We start from the raw sequence: 15,388 nt of genomic DNA on the forward strand, positions 1-15,388 counted from the left end.
TACATAAGGAGTCAGATTGGTGAATGCTTTACCTCAAAGCCATTCATTTATTTATTATTTTACAGCTTTTCTCTTTTATGAAGCGCCACAACGGATTATCAGTTTCAAATCAAACGCTGTCTTCTGCATAACTAATTTAAAAAAATACATTTTTATCATATAATTCACAACAGAATAATGGTTCCTAGCACAACCCCGTTTCCCGCAACACTTTTATAATGTAACACTTTTTGGACACACGCATGCGCACTCGACCGAGGCTAGGCTTGGATATTTGAGTCATCGAGTTTGAAGCTATTCTTTAACTTTTTACAATGTTTGCATGAGTTATGTTTTTGTTTTACATTGTTTCTGCGCATGTAAAGTCCTTGACTAGTGTTATTCTTTTTTTGAAGATAACACAGCGCTGAATTCACATGTTTTTTTGTGTTTTTGTTAGCTCGTTAGCCGAATAACCTTACCAGCATTTCTGTGGCAGGTTGTTTTCGTGTTTAAAATCACCCACGTTTGGAAACAAATGAGTTCCGCGCTGTCCCGGTATTGAGACGAACCTCTTAACTGGTGTAAACCAAAGCCAGCAGCGGGAGTGTTAGTGTATTTGGCCACGTTGTGCAGGAATGTGACTGCGGTCCTGGAGCTGCAGGATGGACAGAGACTTGTTGAAACAGTGTCTGGCGTTTCACGGAGAGTCTCTCTTCAACAAACTCCAATGTGAACAAACGGAAAACCCGGATTTCCAAGTGGTTGTGTCTGATCTGTGCAAAGCCACGTGTGAACGGTATGTTGGCTTCACACCGCGGTTGAATTGGTTTGATATTGGATATTGGATATTCGACATTCAAAGACACCCATAAAACTTGTGATACATACCACTGATTTTGGTCAAACCACTTGTGATGTGTTCATGGTCATCTAGACTATATATCACAAAACAGTAATTATTAAAAAATCATATATATGGCCTGATTTTAAAAATCATATATATGGGCTGATTTAATGTGGTTTAATGAATTCAACACCCATAAAACTTGTGATACATACCACTGATTTTGGTCATATTGCTTGTGATGCGTTCATGGTCATCTCTAGACTATATCACAAGAGAGTAATTATTATAAAATCACATTATGGGCTGATTTAATGTGGTTTAAATCATATTATGGGCTGATTTAATGTGGTTTAAATCATATTATGGGCTGATTTAATGTGGTTTTATGAATTCAACACCCATAAAACTTGTGATACATACCACTGATTTTGGTCAAACCACTTGTGATGTGTTCATGGTCATCTAGACTATATATATCACAAAACAGTAATTATTAAAAAAAATCATATATATGGGCTGATTTAAAAATCATATATATGGGCTGATTGAATGTGGTTTAATGAATTCAACACCCATAAAACTTGTGATACATAACACCGATTTTTTTTTTTTCAAACCACTTGTGATGTGTTCATGGTCATCCAATCAGCTAGGGTTGCCACCTTTCAGAAATAGAAATAAGGGACGCCCGGATTTCAGCAGCGCAGGAGCCAAAAAAAAAAAAAACTTCTAAACTGAATAAAAATGTGTTTATTTTATATGAAAAAACAAAATGCTTTGATTTAAAGTTTAAAGTGCTTTAATAGCATTGAACGTGCATGACTGTACAGACAGCCAACCATACTAGAAAATGAAATAGCCTCCTATGCTACGTATGTCCACATCAGCCCAGATGTAGAATAAAGCTACAGGTGAAGAATATGGTGTAAAAGTTAATTTATTTCAATAATTCAACTAGAATATGGTGTAAAGGTTAATTTATTTCAATAATTCAACTAGAATATGGTGTAAAGGTTAATTTATTTAAATAATTCAACTAGAATATGGTGTAAAGGTTAATTTATTTCAATAATTCAACTAGAATATGGCGTAAAGGTTAATTTATTTCAATAATTCAACTAGAATATGGTGTAAAAGTTAACTTATTTCAACAATTCAACTAGAATATGGTGTAAAAGTTAACTTATTTCAACAATTCAACTAGAATATGGTGTAAAAGTTAATTTATTTCAATAATTCAACTAGAATATGGTGTAAAAGTTAACTTATTTCAACAATTCAACTTAAAAGGTGAAACTAATATATTAACTAGTCTTATTACATGCAAAGCAAGATATGTTAAACCTTTATTTGTTATAATTTTGATGATGGAATTTTTTATTGATTTCATAAAATATTCTCTAATTTATTTTTTATTTGGGGTTTCATAAACTGTGAGCCATAATCATCAAAATGATAACAAATAAAGGCGTGAAATATTTCACTTTGAATGTAGTGGGGAAATAACCTTCACCTGTATATTATGACATCAATAAATAAGAGCATAATATATGTCCTTATTGGTTCAATACGGAACGCAACTTTTAATCCCCAATTCCCAAGCCCTACCTGGAGGTGAAGTCCTCCCCGCTGTCTGGCACACACATAGAAAGATCTGGGCACAGATCGCAGCAGGTCCTGTTGTCCCGCCACAAAAATTTTGCTGGCCTTAATGTTTCCTGTGTTTTATTTTGTTCATTATTGTTAAATTTAGTGTTGATGTGTGTGTGACAGACGTGTGTATGGGGCGTTAATGAAAATACGGGACAAATCGCGTCCCGTATTAGTTCAATACGGGACGCAACATTTTTTCTCAAATAAAGGACAATTCTGTGTTTTACGGGACGGGTGGCAACCCTAGCTGCAGCACCAGTTTTAGTGGTGAAACACCAAATACTTGATATACGCTGCAACGATCATCTGATATTTTACTTTTATATATATCCTATAAGTGCTGCAAAGTATATCGAAAGTATATCAAACCTGTTATCGCAAAGGCACGAAATAAAATAAACATAATGAATTGCACTACAATAATATAGGCAAGGCAAGAAGTTTATTTGTATAGCACAATTCAACACAAGGTAATTCAATGTGCTTTACATCAACATTAAAAGTGACATTAAAAGACACAATTAAACAGTAAATAACAATTAAGAAATAAAATATTAAAAAGCACAAGTTGTTAAAAAGGGCAGTAGAGTACAGCAGGTAACTATTTAATTTAAGGGTACACTTCAGTAAACAGTAATGCTTTTAGCCCTGATTTAAAGGATCTACAGTTGGAGCAGACCTCAGGTCTACAGGAAGTTTGTTCCACCGGTGAGGAGCAGAATAACTGAACGCTGCCTCACCTTGTTTGGTTCTGGTTCTTGGGACAAACAACAAACCAGATCCAGATGACCTAATATATGCCATTTCCTTTTACTGGGGGAGCTTTAAAGTATATTCTTCTAAAATGATCAAAGCAGTGTATTTATATACTGTGAATATGAGTGAATGCCAATAGAGACACAAGTGCAAGGTCAATTTTCATTTATTATTTTGTACTAATAACAAGGTACTGGTAATAGTACTCCCCCCCCCCCCCCCCCCCCTATTCATTGTCTGTAGTCAGTGTTTCCAGCAAAGCAGAAGGCAGTTAAGCCCTTATGTCAACATAAAGAGTGAAGGTGTTAAGTACATTGCAAGTCATATTAGTGTTTTTTTATCACATCACATTTTCCTAATGTCATGCAACCCTCGTGTGTGTGTGTGTGTGTGTGTGTGTGTGTATGTATATATATATATATATATATATATATATATACACACGCTGCTAAAAAATAAAGGGAACACAAAAATAAGACATCCCAGATCTGAGTGAATGAAATATTCTTATTAAATAGTTTTGTGCTTTACATAGTTGAATGTGCTGGGAACAAAATCGCACAAAAATTATCAATGGAAATCAAATGTAAGTCTGGATCAAAATAGATGCTATTGTTGTGGGGCTGCAGTTCAAACAACTATTGTTGATTCTGTAGCTGTGGCAGGTATGTAAGTTGTGAGAGTTGTTGGAGCTATTGTTACTTTGGATCCAGTTTTATCGGTAGATTGTAGTTTAATTTGCTGATTCTTTTTGTCGGAAAAGAATATTTAGGTTTTTTAAATACCTGAAATGTTTCGGCTATTCCTTTCGCCTTCATCAGAGTCACCAGATGGTGTGTGGGACCCGCCATTTATCAACTGATGTTAAGAGGAAGGTATTTTAAAAACCTAAATATTGTTGTCCGACAATATTGTTGTCCGACAATAAATAAATTGTAAAGTCATGGACAAAATTAACTTTAATAAATCATTGTTCAGTAGTTGTTTCAGAATTCCAATATGCTGTTGAATCTCCAAATGTATTGCTGTATTGTTTTATTTAGAATAACTATTTTGAGAGTGGAAAGCTTACTGATGTGAACACTTGTTGCACTTGCTGATGAAGATAAGAGGTTCTGTGACACAAAATGTAGAATCTCACGCTCATGTTTGCTTTCTTTAACAGAGGCGACGACCATGACAGTCCTCTGGTGGAGCAGTTTATTGCCAGAAAGGCGGACATCCTGTTCTGTCCGACATGGAAAACTGCCAATCCTCAGAAACAGGAGTATGAGGAAGAGGAGGCTACAGGTGTGTGTTGGGTTTCTCAGGTCTCTGATGTCTACTTTCTTTGAGAACCTCCTCCATATTAAAAGCTTTTGACATGTAAGAGGTAGTAAAAGGCCAAGGTTTATTGACTGTGGTGCTGATCCTTCGGGTCATAAAATCTGTTTTCTCTTTTTCTACCTTCATCCATAGTATGTTTTAGCAAATATAAATGCATTACTATTCTCATTAAATAAGACAAAATCGACAACATGTCTGAATGTTTGTGTCCGTTTTCCAGAGCCATATGCCATCATGCCACCGGTAGAGTTGTTCATGGAACTTTCATATGAGGAGAGAAGATCCATGATTTACAGGGATTTGGAAAGAGGAGACATTGTGGTGGGAAGGATCAACAATATTCGAGAATACGGCTTCTTTCTTACTCTGCTTTGCATGGCAGGAGGCCTGAAGAGAGACCTAGAGGACTTAGAGTTGTCGGTAAGTGAACAGATTAAAATTGTTAAAACTATTCAAGTCATGCTGTAAACTTTAGCGAGAATAATCAACCGTCATAAATGTCTGTCTGCTGCGTTGCGTGTACAGCCTTTGTTGTTCTGGGAATTTCTGAATTAGACCCCTGGGGGAAAACAGCATGCCATGAAAGTTGAACTATTCTATTAGCAGTAAATACCTGCTTGATGTGCCTCAGTTTATGAATCTAACATGGTTGTTCTGTAACCTACAGCTGACTCCTGGGAATTTTTTGCCCTGAGGAAGCTGTGGGTGTAGGTCCCCCAGGGCAGTGTAGTTATTTGAATTATTTGGTTTCTGATTACTCATAAACTGTGGCAAAAAACACACATCTAATCTTGAAAAGTTTCTCATTAGAAAGAAAAAAACTTCCATTATTAGGGCCCGAGCCCTATTGTATCTGTAGGAATTTTTTTTTTTTCTTCCGGCGAAATGAGGGCCTTTTTGCCCCCCTAAACATGCCCCAAAAGTCACCACATTTTGAATGCAAGCCAGGCCTGGCGAAAAATGTTATTTAATGGTTTGCATTAATGGGCGTGGCCTAATGGCTATACAGCGCCCCCTAGAAAACTTCGGGCCTCAAGCCCCACAATACGGTTTGACGTACATGCACGAAAATCGGTACACACCTGTATCATGTCGCAACTTAAAGAAACGTCTCTTGGCGCCATGGCCGAAACCGAACAGGACGTCGGCCATTTTGAATTAATTTAGTAATTTTGGCGCAATTTATGCCATTTTCACGTGTCGTACTTTAACGAACTCCTCCTAGCAGGATCGTCCATTCAACATAAAACTCGCTCAGGAGACACAAAAGACGTTAACGATGAAAAGTTATCAAAATCGTGAGTTTTCGTGAAATGGCGTGGCCGTGGCGCCGCGTCAAACTTCAACGTTAAACAGGAAGTGATACTAGTAGTTGATTGGTCGATATTTGATAGATCCTATTTTCTGCTATATCTTTTGAATGGTTTGACATAGAGAGATGTGGGTGGTGTCATCGGACTCCGTTTTGACTCCTTCACCTTAATTGGTGCAACTTAGCCCCTTCTTCTGATTGGTCGATATTTGATAGTTCCTATTTTCTGCCATAACTTCTTTTTTTTTGTCTGCACACATATATACCATGCCCGTAAAAACCTAAGGCATATATATATATATATGTGCATTATTACTATATTTAATATATATACATATATATACGCATACATACACATACACATGCATATATATACACATACAACCCCAGTGAGGTTTTTTTTTTTTTTTTTTTTGAGGGGAGGGGAGAGGATGGGGGAGTAACATCCACTGCCAATCCAGAAAGCAAGAACACATGGAGGCACACGTCGAGCACTGGAAATATGCAACAAAAACCACAAACGAAACACAAAACCGACACGGAGCCGACCAAAACACGAGCAGCAATCCACCCAAATCTCGAGATCCGATCACAGTCTCTGACATAACTTTTGAATGGTTTGACATAAAGAGTCATGGGTGGTGTCATCGGACTTAGTTTTGAGTCCTTGACCATAATTGGTGAAAATTGCACGCGCGAGGGCCCGTTCATCACTGCTTGCAGCTTTAATTATTATTATGATTATTCATGGCCTTGTTTCAGTCTATATTGTAACAACATTATTACATTTTCATGATTTCCTCAACTCCTTTATTTTTTTGCCTATTTCATCTGGTTGTGACATTGTGCAATTTCCTGATGTCAGGCTCTGTGCCATGTCAGAGAAATTCCCTCCACCGGCAGTCATGATGACCCCCTTTCCTACTATCAGATCGGGGATTTCATCAGAGGTGAGTGCCTTAAACAAACCATATTTTAACTTAATGTTAATTCTGTTTTATATTTTTTTTTTAAGAGATTTTGAAATGTCTTAATTTCTGTACAAAATGCATAATGCAGATGGGAAAAAATCTGCTAGCATCTTGCAGGAGTCTTTCAGATTATGGCTTTTCACTTGGATGTTAAAGTCAAACATTTATGTTTTTATCACTTGTGCATAAAAGTTCGGTAGCGATGTTACGGTGATATGCTGGGAAATGCAGCATAAAGCAGACGTCAATGGCAAGTGATTTAAAAACACACCCAGGAACAGATACACTATGGCTTTGTGTCACGTTTAAATTGTATTTTGGAGCTAAATTGTTATTTTCTCTTTAGTTCTTAGTACTCTACACTGATGCTTTTACTCTATTACAAACATCTTGCTGAGAGCTGTGCTTGTTCTGCATTTACTGGGACTAGAAAAAAAGATAATTTATCAGTGTCTGATCATCCAGCGGCCAATGGGTGATCACTGATCAGACATACACTGTAAATTGACCAATACTTACCACTGTGAGATCAGTCAAACCATCCCTGCTTTCAAATCTTCTTAAATCCAGTAATGCGATGTTATAAACATTTAGTCTTGTTAAGAGTTAGAGACAAGAAAGTATAGCCGGCTTGAGAGGATCAATCTAACTTGTGATAACCAAGTTGCTACATATCTGCATGTATAATGCTTTCTTGGTCTTGGTTATATCCAGCAATCACATGTGACATCCTCATTCAAAAACATGAAGATTTCGATAGTTTGAAATGCCAAACTTGGTGGATATTATTGTTCTTGCAACTGTAAACCAACATGAGTTTTTGCTGTTTTCACAAGGCATCACTGCTCACAGAAAATTATTTTCTTAAGATATGCTCTCTTTTTTGTTTTTTAAACTTTTTAAATACTACAGCTGGAGTGAAAGACATTGACCGTTACCAGGAAAAGATTACAGTGTCTCTCCATCAGGCCTCTCTTTCTCCCACCTTGGAGCACATCAAACTGGGTGTCATTACCAGAGAGGAGATCCCCATACACTACAGGTAACAACACTATATTATTATTATTATTATTATTATTGTTATTACCTTTATTTTATCGGGTAAATTCCATTGAGATTATGAGATCTCTTCTTCAAGGGAGCCCTGGCCAAGAGGGTAGCAGTCCAAATTCCAAACACTCATTGAGCTCTTTCGGCTACAGTTAGATGAGAAATATTTTAGAAAACCCACAAGCCAGTGATTAATATTTTCTGCTCTGGTTGCAGCAGACCAGCTACAATTTCAGACTAAAGTAAAGATTGTAAGTTTCTTTATTGCTAAGTGACTGCTAGAGGCCCTGAATTTTATACTCTAGTGTTGAAAGAAAATGTTGCTGTTTTTAATTGATGGGACATAGGCTATAGATAAGTGGGTTTGTATAGTTTGTATACAGCTCATGTTCAGGTATACGACTCCTGCCTTTCTTTAGTCGTGGTGTTCGTGCAGCTGCTGACTCCAATGAGACATACGAATGCATACTGGAAGGCTGCCATGGTTACCAAAACCCCTCTGTGGTGGACTATCTGCTGGAGAAGGTGGGAATCAGTGACACACACCCGCCGTCATTGATGCGAGGACTACAAAGGTAAGTGTGTGGAGAGGCTGGACATTTGTTTTGTCTTCCTTTTTTAAAAAGCGTAAAATACATTTTGGTTTTATTTTAAAAAACAGAAGGAAAAGCAGTAGTAATTGAGATAGCCACTGAAATTTATTACAAAAAAGTCAAAACAACCCCAAATGTATTATATTCAGACTAAATTTCAGTTTGGAGCAAAATGATGTGAATCAAATCAGTTTGGGCTGAGAACGGTTTGCCATTTTGCAGCCAAAAGGCAATTAATGTTGATATTTTGGAATTTTACCTCCAAAATAAATACCACTCAAGTGAGGGTGTGGACACAGTCCCTATATAACAAACCAACATAAATGTAACTTTAATTAAGTGTACAGAAAGTATATAAAACAGCTGTTTGTGCACGCATCTCCTGGTTATTAGTCTCCAGTGTAAGAAACAGTAAATTTCATTTTGCTGCAAACTCATATTCTGAATCCACTCAAAACGGCTTCAATTTACATTGTTTTTGGCCCTAAAGAAAATTTACACTTCTTACTATCGAATAATAGATGTAAGTGTGTTTGAATCCATAATGTTCCTTTAATTTTAATATATTGATAAATATAAATAAAATCCCCTGTTTGTGGTTAATAAAGTATTACTGAATTAAAGAAGCCCTTAAATTTACTGTAGGATTCTGCTACATCATTTGCTACTGAGTCTACTGAATCCTGTTAAAATTGATTCTCCTAAATGTTGAACCATTAAACAAAAGGTCGCAAACCTAACAGTGTTTTTATGTATCTTTTATCCAAAGTAAACTTTTCCAAGAGGAGGATTTTGCATCTGTTATCAGGAAGAAGCAGTCTGCGTCCTGGGCCCTGAAGTGGTAACTAAACTTATAACTTTGAAATGGATTACTTGTACTTGTGGATCATATTTCATTGGCCACTGGTGACGAGGTGTTTAACCTCGTGTTTAATCTTTCTGCCTCTGGCCTTTGCATTTTAATACAAATCCCAATCATTTTGCATGTTCTCTCAGCGTCCGTGCAGGTGTGGACCACTTCAAACACAGTCGTCATGTGGAAGCCATGAATGAATACAACAAAGCCTTGGAAATTGACACTAATAATGTGGAAGCGCTGGTGGCAAGAGGAGCTCTGTGAGTTTATTTCAAATTTTAAACATGAAACCCACCTTTCATGCAATAATGATAAACTGTCGATAGCTTTTACAATGTTTAATGTCTCATATAAGATTTAAGGATTCTAGGGATATTGTGTATGTTCTTATTTATGTTTTAAACTCCTTGATAAATAGATTGATGTAAATGTTTTATGAATAGAAAAAAGTTGGGGTGTGCAAAGAAAGAATGTCTTGGATAAATAGTTTTTTTATTACCGGTAGTTATATTTTAGACACCACACCTGTTCCTGTCACAGTACACTTGTCTATTCCTCGGTTAAGCTGTATGTGGCTCACTCCGTATAAGAATACATGCCATTCATGCCTTTCACTGCTCGGTTTTTCACGTTGTAAACTCTTCAGATGGATCCGTATCACCCCAATCAATCAGTCATACCAAAGAGCAGGTTTAAGCGGTTTGACACAATTCTTAGTTTGGGGTTATCGCAAAACATAATTGCTCAGTGTCTTCCTTACTTACTTTTGTGTTTTTGTTCTCAGATATGCTAACAAAGGCAGTATCATGAAGGCTATATCAGACTTTGAACTGGCTCTGGAGAACTGCCCAGATCACCGCAATGCCAAGAAGTACCTCTGCCAGACGCTGGTGGAGAGAGGAAAACAGTAAGCGCTGCTGCACTTAATTCACGACTGAAATCCTGTGGAATTAACTGTTTGCACCTTCTCCAGCAGCTTTTTGAGTGGCGGTGTCCAAACTGTTGACTATAGGTCACTTCACGGATATTGTGAAACTACTGTCACCCTTTTACTAGTGTTCAGACATTAAAATCAGATGGTTTGATGTGGAGCCTTCAGCCTTGATTTATAGAAGTTGCATCTCTGAATTAGTATCAGACTCAAAACAATCATTGTAAAACAAAGACTTTTTTTATGAACTTGGTGAGCATTTACTTGTCTGGTTTGTTCCTATTATAGATAAAAGGAACATTGCAGTGATGGGAGTATCAACGGGAATGTGCAATTAAGGTTTTATTTATCAGACAATTAACATAATCAGCTTACGGGTGTATTGTTTGTGTGTTTTAGACTGGAAGAACAGGAAAAACTAGTAACAGCGGAGGGATTGTATCGGAGAGCTTTGTCTCTCGATGACTCAAACCCTGAGGCAAAGGAGGCCCTGCACAAAATCACTGATACCATACAGGTGAGTGGCACACACACACACACACACACACACACACACACACACACACACACACACACACACACACACACACACACACACACACACACACACACACACACGATACGTTTGCAGATGTGCTTTGTGTGTACTTTAGGCTTGACTGTCAAAGAACACAACGGCACATCAAAGTTTAGTCAGGCTTATTTCTATATGGGGTTAATATGAAATCAGAAAAAAACAAACAAAACCTTTTTAGAACCTCGTGGAGCCTCATGGAGAGATAGTGTATCGATTTGTTGGTAATAAAATAGGGAAAAAAAGTCTAACTGCCTTCAAAGTAAAACACAATTGACAGAAAAGCTTTTCATGTAATTTCATATTCATGCTGCGGTTGCTGTTTTACAAAGAAATACAACTTCTGCGCTTCCTCAAGTGGCCTTTTTTTCATATTAACATGGGAGGACTTGGCGTCTATGACTTTGGTTCATCCAGGTTCTTGTTATGATGCTTTAATTTGGGGATAGAAAGAAACATGTTAAGTGAAATACTAAGAATGCACTGCTGAGTTAGCAACAAGCAGTTACGTAACCAAGTATTTCTCTCTGCTGTGGATGGAAACCACAGCAGCACAGAAAAACTTAAATTTAACACGAGCCACAATGATAACAAAAAAAAAAATCCTACTCCAAAAGTGCAAAACTCTATAAAACAAAAACGTGTTCACACTGTCAACTGCGATTTTGTGATTATATTTTAAATATTCAGGGTTTTTTGTGTTTAAACTATTACAGTGTAACACTTAGGTTTAATTAAACCCTAACCAAACATTCTTTGTTTAAAATAACTAATTAGTCATCAAACATGGCATCCACTTATTTGCTAATGGTTAACTTTAAACTTGCATGAAAACATGACATGAAAACATTGCCATCTCAGTCTTTTGTGGTTGATCAAACTCTGAAATTGTTGAGCTGAGACTAGTCATATTTACTTTATAAATTAGATTAGGAAGACAAAAGCCGGTGCTTAGAACTTTGTATGGGATAGATATTAAGATAGTATTTGCAGATAGTATTTTTTTTTCCCAAACAATCCAGACACGCCTAGAAAATAAACCAGCCGATAGTTGGAGTTTGGACATTTTTCTGTAGTTATTTAGTGTTTGTGCTCCACTCTGATGCATAACATGTTATACCGTGTTGCTGCCACATGGTGGCAGTCTCTGAAACATAACTTATCTCTAAGACTTAGTATTGCTGGTTTATAAATAATCAACATTTATTTTGTGTACCCCCAAATAAATACTAAAGGGGAATGTAATGATTGTCATTCAGATGATAACGTCTTTTTTTTTTTTTCTTCCTCTTTCCCAAATCAGTACATCTGCATTTTGACATCATCCTGTAGGGTAAAAGAAAAACTTAACACATTCTTATAATGCAAATTTTGGGCACTAATAAAAGACAACAAGGGTCTGCTGACAAGCACAAAAAACTAATGAGAGGTGTTGGTGGGCGAGTAAGTGATATGGGTGCGCTGTGACCTTCTGTCCAACGTTCTGAGCCGACATACACGAGCAGCTGATGCTAAAGTTTTGTTTGACTGTGAACATCTCTCCTGACTGGTTTGTAATGCTGATGAAGTGTTTGGTGTGTGTGTCTGTGACTCTACTCCGGACTTTGACCCTCTGACCTCCATGGCCTCGTCACCTGCCTTGTGGGGGTGAAAAAAACCACTTCACCATGCAAACTACTCCTTCTCCTCCTCTTCCTCCTCCTGCTCCGGACACTGGTGTGTGCCGTGTCCCTGCTACAAATACGGTAACGTTTACACTTTCTCCATCGCAATGGGGAACAAATGCTCTTGGAATTGTCTGTACCTTTTTGCCTACACCTCTGTCCATCCACTTCCTTCGATACTTCCTATTATGCCCATGGGCCTAACTGCTTTCGTCATGGTAAATATGTCTTCTTTTCATTGTTCTGTCATTTTGTGACCTATTCTTCCTCAAACTTTTTTTTTAACTCCTGCTCAAACTTCCCATTGCATTCCCAAACTTTCTTGTTCTGATCCAAATTGTTTAATGAATAAATTAATGTTGTTTTGGGTTCTTTATTGAATGTTTTGGTTTGAATACGTTTGTATGCTTGCCGTTGTAATACCTTGCCTCGTCTGGCAACTGTAAAGAAATCGATTCGTTTACGAGAAGAGGCGCTCACAAAGGAGCAGGCCAAAGCTAAGGGCGGCCCGACCAGCGCTGAGAAATTACGTAAGATCTTAAAAGAGGAGAAGAGGTATGTTGACTGATGCTTCAAAGGTATGGCACGTTTAAATACTGACGGTAAATACATGTGACCAGCACATCAGTTTAAAAAGCAGATTTTAAATAAAAACTTTCAGTCTGTGTCGCTTGATTTTAGGATGAAGAAGAAACGGAAGCGATCAGCCTCTTCCTCGTCGTCCTCCTCCAGTAGCTCTTCTTCTTCCTCTTCTTCTTCTTCTTCATCATCCTCCTCCTCAACTCGCAAGAAGGCCAAGAAGAAAAAAAAGAAGCGGAGGAAGTCTGACCGTGCAAGTAAACGGCACCGCAGGATCTCCTCGAGGGAGAGCAGGAGGAGCGAGGAGGGTAAGGGTGAGAAATACAGAAAGGAGAAGGATGATGATGAGGAGGAGGAGGATGATGAAGTAGACTGGTACCCTGCACCTTCCAACATCTCTGCGACTTTTCTCAACCAGAAGAGTAGCCTCCTCTTTGGAGAGGGAGATGAGGAAGGGATAAAAGGGAAGGACAGGGAAGATGGAGCGTGGAGCCAGTTAAATTCTGTAAATTCAGAGGAGGAAGAGTCAGATTCCTCACGTAGAGAAGGAAAGAGAAGAGAAAAAACAGATGGCACGATGTGGAAACGAAAAAACAGCCAGAGTAGAAGCCCACAGAGAGAGGAGATGAGAGGCAGGAGTAGGGAAAGAGGGGATAAGAGCAGGGAGGGAGGGAAGGAAGATAACAGGAAAGACCGGAGGGACAGTGACTCCAAGAGGAGGAGCAGCATAGAGGAGAATCAACCACGAAGGCTGTCCTCCTCCTCAGCTGAGGCCGAGTCTTCTCACAAGTCTAGTTCCAGACTTGAGTATTCAGGAAACTCTGGTTCTGCTTCCAAACATCTGGACAGGAGACTCAACTCCTTCAAAAGAAACTCCTTTGATGGGGGTAGAATCGATAACCGAGGGAGACAGGAGGGGGGAGATGCAAAACGAGAGAAGGAAAGCAGAAAGGGCAGATCAGAGGAAGAGGGCAACACATCCGCTCAAGGACAACTGAAAAAACCAGAGGACGCTGGAGATCATAACGGACAGAGCGGCATGACGTCTAAAAAAGAGCTCCCTTCTAACCTGTTGGATATTTTTAACCAAATCGCTCAGTTTGAGAAGGAAAAAGGAGTCAAACCCAAAAAATAACCCTCAAAATAAAAGCCCATGACACGCCCACAGCTTGTACGGATATTGGATAGAATTTGTACCATGAAATCATCATCTGGACTGTTAATCAGAAATGCACAAATGGCCAGACTTTCTGCCCTCATTTAATTACTGTCAGTGTTAGAGAAAATCATCATTTTTACTGTGAAATGTCTTGTGTGTTTTCTGGTCGACTTGCTTGCAGCTTCCAGGGTTTACCTTCATATTAGATCATCGTGATGTAACTCATCATCTGAACGGCTTGATTTGAACTGATGTATTAACTGAATTGGTGATTGTTGGAACTTTTTGATTTAAAAGTTCAGTTAAATTTGACTGCAAGTCGCTAAAATATTTGAAACGAGCTTTAAAATCTTGTATGTGATGTCGATATGATTTGGTCTTTTTGGAGAAAACTGCCTTAAGTATTCTGCTCTGTGCCATGTTCTTTCTGTGGTTTGTTGTAGTTCATCACAAACAGCTTGGTTTACAGATGTTCCAGATGTATTCCAATAAATTGACTGTGGAGAAAAAAGTGTGTGAAAACATTTGGTAATAAGTGATGATTTTTCCCCACTTGCCATCTTTTGACTTCTTCACATTTCTCTTTAATAATCCTGCTCTTTTATGCTTTTAATGCCACGTTCTGTGTTGTTTCAAACATGCACTGCCTCATTCTGATGTTTATGGACGGGCTTTTAGGAGGAATTTTAATATTCATTTTAAAACTCTTCCAATTAAGCAACACAGTGTGAAAACACGTGTGTGAATCTTTCTGGAGAGATTTACAACAACTTCTAAATCCAAACAAGTCTCTAGAACAGACCTCGAGAAACCACACCTGAAAGTTAAAGAATAAAGGTGGAGAATAGATGTTCCGTTCTGAAGGACATTAGAACATAGTCCCTGGTTTTGTTGAAGCTATGAGGCAAAATCCTCAGGACAAAACATCTGGTAAAACTACTCAGCTGTCTGAAGACAGTTTTACAGGAGCAGAGAAAAGCTCTGAAATGGAAACCACTTCTAGTGCTTTGAGCCTTACGGTGTTCTCCAACCCTTCTCCTCTGGGTACACTGCATGTTTTAGATGTTTCCTTGCTCAAACACCTGATTGGACCACTGTCGGATCATTTGTCCTTGAGGTTTGCATTAATCTGTCA

The 15,388-nt window shown here is 38.1% G+C and overlaps 1 protein-coding gene across 1 annotated transcript; it reads left to right on the forward strand.

The window, feature by feature from the left end:
• The first annotated feature begins 245 nt into the window (after window positions 1–245).
• On the forward strand, window positions 246–14,771 carry ttc14 (tetratricopeptide repeat domain 14). The gene is made up of 12 exons (XM_061738614.1): window positions 246–778; window positions 4,404–4,528; window positions 4,785–4,984; window positions 6,742–6,826; window positions 7,760–7,889; window positions 8,317–8,472; window positions 9,260–9,331; window positions 9,487–9,606; window positions 10,131–10,253; window positions 10,677–10,794; window positions 12,964–13,070; window positions 13,197–14,771. Exons 1-12 carry the CDS (start codon window positions 645–647, stop codon window positions 14,227–14,229), a joined length of 2,403 nt encoding a protein of 800 aa, XP_061594598.1. The 5' UTR covers window positions 246–644; the 3' UTR covers window positions 14,230–14,771.
• Window positions 14,772–15,388: the final 617 nt, after the last annotated feature.

The sequence above is a fragment of the Cololabis saira genome, chromosome 13 (assembly GCF_033807715.1).
Source record: "Cololabis saira isolate AMF1-May2022 chromosome 13, fColSai1.1, whole genome shotgun sequence".
NCBI lineage: Eukaryota > Metazoa > Chordata > Actinopteri > Beloniformes > Belonidae > Cololabis > Cololabis saira.

Excerpts from the sequence above, each read along its gene's own strand:
- ttc14 (XM_061738614.1), top strand. The coding sequence starts at position 645 with ATGGACAGAGACTTGTTGAAACAGTGTCTGGCGTTTCACGGAGAGTCT. Across the intron at positions 7,890-8,316 it reads GAGATCCCCATACACTACAG|TCGTGGTGTTCGTGCAGCTG; the intron begins GTAACAACACTA and ends GCCTTTCTTTAG. Across the intron at positions 13,071-13,196 it reads ATCTTAAAAGAGGAGAAGAG|GATGAAGAAGAAACGGAAGC; the intron begins GTATGTTGACTG and ends GCTTGATTTTAG.